Below are 7,850 nucleotides of genomic sequence, written 5' to 3'. Positions count from 1 at the left end.
AAAAATGCTCTCGTTGCTTTGAAGTGTTTTGCCACCGAACACAGCTTGCGCTTCATCTCTGGGAAAATACACTACACATTTTCTTTGTCAAAAAAAAACCCCAAAAAATGTGTTCACACGTTCACGGCAGTGCACCCTGTGCTTTATTCCTGCCGATCTCCGGAGTGGGAAAGAGAGAGGTTTGTAAGCCTGGCTTCTGCAAGCGTGAATTGACAAAACAAAACAAACAAAACAAAAAAAAAAACATCTGCGTGCACAAGCAGTTGCGCTGATCAGAAGTAATTTTATGGTCACCAACACCACTCTGCTCTCTTTTCTCCCCCCACCTTCATAGAGCATGGGCTTCCACTGCTCCTCCCAAGTCTCCACCTTCATCTTTTACTCCCTGCCTCTCCTTTTTTCCTATTGGTCCCAAACATTCTCCACCTTCCCCTGAGCACTGCTCCTCCCAAGTCTCCACCTTCATGTCTTACTCCCTGCCTCTCCTGTTTTCCTATTGCTCCCAAACATTCTCTACCTTCCCCTGAGCCTACCAGTTTTCTTTTCTGAGCCCAGACCTTTTTGTGTTTCGAATGTCTGGGCTGCTCCGATTAACAGCGGATTGATGCCACCGTGGATGCTTGGCGTGCGAGATGCCGGTCTGACTTTTTGAGCTTCGCGGGAAGGTCGAGGAGGGAGGACAGTGACTGCGAGCATCGGTCGTATTCTATGAACTGCACTCGGCCGTTTTTAAGCCTGGTCGGAGGAGGCGAGTGGCTGTCGGACGGACGCTGTTCACATCGGTCAGACGCTGTAAACATCGGCCTGACTCTGACGGATCTCGTCCAACCCAGAGACGTCTTGCTGCGAGCGGAGTTCTTGCACTCTGGGGGAAGGTCAGACTCACTGATAGTGATGAGTTTTGTTTTGGCATGAAAGTGAGGAAGGTGAGAGTTTCTTCTGTTGCAGAGATTTCGAGACTGTCGAGGAGGGGCTATATAAGTGCTGCCAAGTTTGCTCACAGAGGACTGAGCTCACACCCCAGCGTTCGTTCGTACAGGAACACTAGAGATTCGCCCCTCGGCATCTGGGTGGAACTCGGCTCTCTGTTCTAACGAAGCCCGCGGTGCAATGAGGGTGATTTCGGCTGGATACGAGAACGAAAAGATGCAGAGGAAGGCCAGGCCCGAACAAAGAAGGATCGGCGGGGGCCAACGCAGATACACTACGCCTTCTCCCCTGCGCAACCTGCAGCAAAGGAGAAGGCACGAAACGGAGAAGAGAAGGAGAGAAAGAAAGCGCTTCGACTGGACGCCCGAGTGGGCCGAGGGCGAGATCTCCCGCCGCGACCAGAGGGATGGAGTCCGCGATCGTTACCGAGGAAGCGGACGCGAGCGGGCCCTCGGATGCGTCCGTCTCGACCGCGAGCCTCCCCTCTACCCGACACTCAAGAGGCAGGTTGGAAAGGAGCTCGACCCTGAATTTGCACCTCGTCGCAGAAGGGCAAACCCTGCGGGCGGTTGCGTGCGAAAAGGAGACGGCAAATATCACCGGAGCGAGAGGATCAAGCGCAAGCGGGACCCGAGCCTCAGCCCTCGCAGGACTAAATCCGAGATTCGGCTCGTGAAAAGGAGGACCGAGCCAGAGGGGCCCACTGGTGAAGAACCGTCGCACTTTGGCGTGGATGTCGGCGAAGCTCACGACGGCAGGCGAAAGGCAGTTCGCTGGGCTGTGCCTCACGCCGGTTGCAATTTTGACCGCGCGAACCCCCAATCGTCGTCCTCGCGGAGAGGCCGTCGCACGGAGCGAGACACCGCGACCAGGCCCTGGAGACTAGGGTGTTGTTCGACAAAGGAAGACAGCTCCAGCGAAGGCGAGTACAGCGAGGGCGAAGAAGAGAAGGGCGAAATTCGCACGGCCGAGTACGAGGCCAAAGAGCGCGCGTGCAGTCCATCTGATGTCAGCGCCTCCTCCTCGGACGAAGACGACAAGAGTCGGGGGCGCGTAGAAAACGAGGCGGCCTCTCCGGAGGAAACCGAAGACGAGGTGGAAGAGGCTCGCGGCGAGCCTCTGTGTCCTGGTGCTGAAAGCGCGGGGTGTCGCGAGGCCCTCGCGGATGGAGGGCGACAGCCGGTACCGGGAGGCGCAATCTGCGTTGGACTCGAAGCCCTGCGGAAAGCAAACCACGTCGAGCCCACTCCGGCGCCTCCGCCTAGCCCAGTGGACGCCACGGAGCAAGACCGAGGCGCGGAGAGCGAACGCTCGCTCCGCCCGGGGGAGATCGACGTCCCGGAGTCCGAGGAAGGCGTCGAGGTCGCGAAGCGAATGGACGAAGAGCTGCACACTGCCATCTGGAGCATCAGCGGCCAGCCGTGGGTATCCCCGTCGATCCTGGGAGGCATGGTTTGAAGGTGATATTCACAAGTTGTCTTTTGTGTCACTGTGGGTGCGTTACAGAAACCCCTCCAGATATTATTTGACTTCGACTGAGGACGAGGAGTACGGTACGCTGGAGGAAGAAGCCAGCGCCATGCTGTGCGAGAGCGTCATCACGAAAGCGTACGACGACATCAACTTGATCACGTACCCCGATTGCATCGAGCCGCGCGCGGCGGAACCCCCAAACGGTTACCAAGTTCCTCCTCGGGTCGCTTCGACTTGCGCGGAGACGATTGAGCTTCCAGGCTCTCTACTTCCGCCACCCGAGACGGGTGACGAAGATCTCGACCATGGAGGGGACGGACGCCCGAGCTCGCAGCCTGACGTCGAGCCGCCGAAAGACGAGCCCGGCGCAGCGCTGCAGAGTGAGTCTCCAGGGCTCTGTCTCTCCGTGGAGTCCAACCGACGCGAGCCCAGGACGCCCGCAGAAGAGGAGCTTGCGTGCTGGAGCGCAGAGGGCAGCGCGGGGCCGCGCCCTTGGGACGGCATCCCCGGCGTCTCCCTATCCACGCTCGAAGATCTCATCACTTGCCCATCATGCAGACGGGTTTTCAACCGTGCGCCGGTGTGCTGCGGGTATCTCCTGCAACTCAATCGACCCGTGCAGTGCCTCTGCGGATGCGTCCTGTGCACGCTGTGCATCAGAGCGCAGGGAGGCTGCCGAAAGCACTGGGTCGTCTCCGAGAACGGAATGGTGAACGCCACGGCAAACGCGCTGGCTGACATGCCGGAGATGGAGGCTGTAGGAGCTTGGGAACTGGAGCGAGAAGGTAGCGACCGCTTCATGACGAGGATCGAAAAAGAGGAATGCGTTGAAAGGATGTTGGCCGAAGGGTCGCCAAGTGACGAGGAACTTCAGCGAGGTAAGAGGCACACCCTCTAGCACCTCGACCTTGCACAGCTTCAAGAGTCTGACTTTCCTCTCTCTGATTTCTCTCTCTCTTTTTTTTTTTTTTACGCAGCGTTCCAGACCCTGATAAAGAATCCAGCAAACGACATGTCTTTCACCTACTGGGAAAATAAGCTCTTGCCTGAGTATGATGCCTACAGATACGTTTGCATGCCTCACATCCCGGGGTTTTGGGACCGCGTGCTAGTGGGGAAATGGTGCCCCGAGAGCACCCAGGCGGCCATCGGGCCCGACGTGCACCTGCCGCGGCTGTTCGACGTGGACATGGGCACGCATTACTTTCACTGGTGCTGTTTCGTGTTCAAGGAACAGATCGTCTTGGCAGCGTGGTGCACCACCAGAGTGTGCCAGGGTGGGAGCATGAGAGTCCTCCCACTGATCGACAGTTCTTTGAGGGAGACGGTGTCCGAGGTCAAGTTCAAGAGGATGATTTTCCTCCTGCGCACGTGGTTCACCGTGCAGTACCACTCAAGGGAAGGCGGCGGGCGCGTTGAAAGGGACATCCACGTGGTCTTGGACTGCAAGCCGCTCGATGGACCCACCATCGTTCAAGCCATCGCTGAGCTTGCCGCCCGAAGCGGAATGGAGAAAGCGGATCCCAGCTACGTACACAAAAGGGTACGACCCTTCGCCTTGGACGCAGATGTGTTTTCGGCTAAAAACGCAGCTGCGGCCGCTCTGTTCGACTACAGGCCGCTGTCTTGCTGCCAATCCCAGACGCTTTACATGAACGTGGCAGAGGAGTTCAGCGACTGCCACCGTAACTCGGAGACTGGAAATACGCTGACCCGACCCATTTGCTACGAAGGTGACAAAAATGTCTACGTATGAACATTTTTGCTCACAATGTTCACATTATTTCATCATCATTTTTTTATATTATATTTTTTTTTTGAAAAAAACAGGTGTGTGGAACATGATTGCATAGGAATTGTCATCGAAGTGTTTTGCTTTTACTCTTTTACAATTTGTTTTCTTTACCACAGTTATCTCAGAGGTTTCTTTCGACAAGCAGATGTTATTCCTTGTGACTGCCATTGAAACAGCGAAGGCTTGCGTAGTTGTCTTTCTACCTCGTGCATTTCTTTTTCATAGCATGCAATCCAATCACATGAACTGTACCCTCAGCATGCAATCCAATCACATGAACTGTACCCTCTTGAAATGTAAGACTTATTTTCCTTTTGTACTTTGAATAAAATCATATTGCTGTTGATTGAAGTACGCCTACTGTAGTCTCACATCTTCTCTCTACATTTCTTGGCAAACAGAATATGGAAACAAGCCAAGCAGTTGTGTTTTCAGAAATTATTTTATTCAGAATTTGTTACAAGATCAACACACACAGACAGTCAAACACTGTTGCATTTGAAAACAAAACAAAAAAGGCAGCACAGCAAAAGAGACACACTTTATACAAAGGGCAGGTACACTAAGAAAGAAAAGAAAAGAAAAGCCCTGAAACCCCAACAACCCAGACCTTCCGGTAGGAATTTATATGCGTTCCCCATCAGAGAACCGTAGCGGGACTACCCAGTTTAAGGGCGGTCACACGAGCCAGTGAGGGTGCCTCTGAGTAAGATGGCCGTCTTCGTAAGCCCCGCTGGCATCTTCCACCGTCATTTTAGACACCGGTTCCCTCATGTCGTCGAGGTCCCTGTGGACGTTCAAGGCGAGCACCGTCCTGTTTATCTTGGCCGAAGCGTTGAGTTGAAGCCCCACGCTGTCTGACAGAGTGTCCACCGCGCCCACCAGCCTGACAGCATCGATCCGGCCCCTGAGCGCCATGAGCATGTAGCGGAGCTGGTCCCTCTGAGTCTCGGCCGAGCGCAGCTCGTTCACGTACTCGGCGGTCACGGCCCTGTCACATGACTCGGAGCCGATGATCCCCTTGATCATTTCTATGTTCGCGTCCAGGCCCGTGATGGACCTGGCCACTGTGTTGATGGCGGCGTCCACTTCGGCCTCCTCCCTCTTCCTAATCAAGGCGATGGCGCGCTCGCGGTCAACTGGGTGCATGTACAGGGTCACGAAGAAATTGACCCCGCACAAAAGCACCAATTCAGCAAAGGCCCAGAGTCCGCGGGCCACCTTGCGCGCTAAGCCGGGCCCCCTGACCCGAGGCATCCTTCCTCCCTGCTTTCTCTTCTCTCTCCTTTCTCCCGCGCGCTTCGCCCGTTTTACGTTCCGTTTCCTCCCTCACAAGAACAGCCTGCGACCATGGTTGGGGCTCTCGAATATCCTGCTGAATATGGGAGCTATCAACCGAGCGGTGGTCTGCATGGGGTTGCAAGCGAACAGGCCCGTGCCGCTGATTCTGGGCGCGAGCCTGTCGACGAGGGGCTCGCCGCCCGTCGCGGCGCAGGCGCTCATGAGCTTCCTGTCCGAGGTCTTCCCGATGCTGTAAGTACCGCAGAAAGCCACCCCGAGCGAGGGCTGCATGATGTCCGTGGCCCGCTTGTTCCCATTCGCTCTCTCCGTGGTGTCCTTGAAGAGGTCCCCCACGTGATCCAGCACGCTGTTTTCGAACTCCGCCGCGTGCAGGGCGTCGCAGAAGACGCTGTGGTTGCTGTCCTCTCCGCCGTCGCCTCTGCGTCTGCCTCGCGACCTGAGCGCCGAGCTGAAGGGCCTGAGCAGAGTGGGCATGCAGGTGTAGGCCTCCGAGCGCATGAGCGGATCCAAGGGCACCTCGCCCGTGAGTCCCTGCAGGCTCTGGGACCGGCCGGTGGTGAAGATGTACGGCCTGCGGTAGCCGCAAGCGCTGTCGGACTCCGGGCAGAAGCCGTTGAAGGCGTCCGCGATCACCATGTCGTACGGCCCTCCGCGCCCCTCCAGGTGCACGTCTCCCCCTCGCACGTCTTTCATGTACAGGTTGGGGATGTAAAGCCCGGGCGACTCCAGGGTGTCCGGTATCACCACCGACTCGCAGTACTGGTTCACGGTGCACACCTGGTGAGTGTTGTTCGCCGTCGGGTTGCACAGCACCTGCGTGCCCAGCGCGTACAGAGCCGACTTTTGCTGCATCAGGGACACTCCGCAGCCCGTGAACCTCACTCCCCTGAACATCAGGTAGGACAAGCCGGAGTAGTAGACGGTGTTGTAGTGATCCCTGACCACGTCGTGAGTGAGCAGGGTGCTGTAGTGCATGCCGAGGAGCGCTTTGGCCAGGTCGTTTCCGATGCCGGAGATCTTCCTGAGTCTTATCGACCACATGTACGTGACCACAGAGTTCCTGTGGAATCCCAGGTCCGTGCAGGAGACGTGGCGAGAGGCCGTGGGCTCGAACTGCTCGCTGGCGTCTTCGGCGAAGGCCTCGGGCGCCACCCTGGAGAAGACGCATTCCCCGGTCAGACGGGCGACGGTCAATCCTAGGTTGCCGTCGATGCCCAGCTCGAGAGAGAGGTTCGGCTCCCCGTCCCTGTACCTCAGCGGGTCGCGCACCGCGTGGGCTTCGTTTTCGACGACGGGTTGCCGGCGATACACCCTCGCCCCCAGGCTCGGTAGGATGATCCAATACATCAGGTTGCAGTAGTCCATGTCGTCCAAGGTGAACCAGACGGGATATCCGCGTTCGTTGACCGTGGCCTGGGACCCATCCATGGCCGCGTAGCGCCGGTGGCTGAAGCAGCAGGGCATGGAGGCCACGACAGAGTTCGCCCTGTCCCCCACCACGTTTCTAAACAGTGCCAGCACTCCGGTTATCAACCCCTCGAGCTGCACCAGGACCTCCCGTTCCTCCACGGTGAAATCAGGCGCATTGGCGCCGATCTCCTTGGCCCCGAGCGCCTTTCGCATGTACACGGCGCATATGGGGTCCGCCATCCAGGACCAGAACAGGCGGCCCCTCGTCCACCCATCCACTTCTAAGTCACGGATGGGCTGGTTCGCGAGAATCTTGCCTCTCATCTCCAGCATGCGCTGCGCACCACCGCGGTAATCCAGGGCTTTGCTGAGAAAGGTGAGGTTGAGGGTCACGGTCTTGGCGTGCTCGCTGTCTCCGAAGCGGGCGAGGAGCTCGCTTCCGATCTGCGCGATCTCGTTGGAGAGGCTGTTCATGGCGGAGGTGTTGAACAGGGTCACCCTGGGCCTGACGACCCAGCGCACGGGCTCGACGGCGGCCGATCCGTGAGAGGCGTCGTCCGGGGCTTCGGGCACAACCATGTTTCGAACGTCGAACTCCAGCAGCGACGCGGGGTTCTTGATCTTCTGGTACCAGTCATCGCTGTGCGCCAACTGCGCCATGCGTCCCACGGCGATCCCTCTGGGTCCGTTCCTCATGAAGGCGTTCAAGTCCCCCTGCAGCTTGTCCCTGCGCTCCCTGCCGAAGAGAGCTCGAGGACTGCCGAGGCGGTGCAGCTCCCTCAGCGTCACGCAGACCACGGCGCCGTCGTACTGGTGCAGGTACGAGACCGAGGGCGATCGCTGGGCCAGCTGCTTGTAGCCGACCTCTTCGGAGTCAGTGGCAGAGAGCACTTTGGACGGCGATATCTGGCCGAGCGCCGGAGCCGTGCAGCCCACCGTG

The 7,850-nt window shown here is 57.8% G+C and overlaps 1 protein-coding gene across 1 annotated transcript; it reads left to right on the top strand.

The window, feature by feature from the left end:
• Nucleotides 1-1,110: 1,110 nt before the first annotated feature.
• LOC144994183 (uncharacterized) lies at nt 1,111-4,292 on the top strand. The gene is made up of 3 exons (XM_078951024.1): nt 1,111-2,351; nt 2,437-3,281; nt 3,381-4,292. The coding sequence occupies exons 1-3, from the start codon at nt 1,111-1,113 to the stop codon at nt 4,157-4,159; spliced, it is 2,865 nt and encodes a 954-aa protein (XP_078807150.1). The 3' UTR covers nt 4,160-4,292.
• Nucleotides 4,293-7,850: the final 3,558 nt, after the last annotated feature.

Source organism: Oryzias latipes, chromosome 8 (assembly GCF_053564925.1).
Source record: "Oryzias latipes strain Hd-rR chromosome 8, Olatipes_Hd-rR_3.1".
In the NCBI taxonomy this organism is placed as follows: Eukaryota; Metazoa; Chordata; class Actinopteri; order Beloniformes; family Adrianichthyidae; genus Oryzias; species Oryzias latipes.
The sequence above is the reverse complement of the archived record's forward strand: the minus strand, read 5'-3'. Positions and strand labels throughout refer to the sequence as shown.

Excerpts from the sequence above, each read along its gene's own strand:
- LOC144994183 (XM_078951024.1), top strand. The coding sequence starts at position 1,111 with ATGAGGGTGATTTCGGCTGGATACGAGAACGAAAAGATGCAGAGGAAG. Across the intron at positions 2,352-2,436 it reads TGGAGCATCAGCGGCCAGCC|AAACCCCTCCAGATATTATT; the intron begins GTGGGTATCCCC and ends GGTGCGTTACAG. Across the intron at positions 3,282-3,380 it reads TGACGAGGAACTTCAGCGAG|CGTTCCAGACCCTGATAAAG; the intron begins GTAAGAGGCACA and ends TTTTTTACGCAG.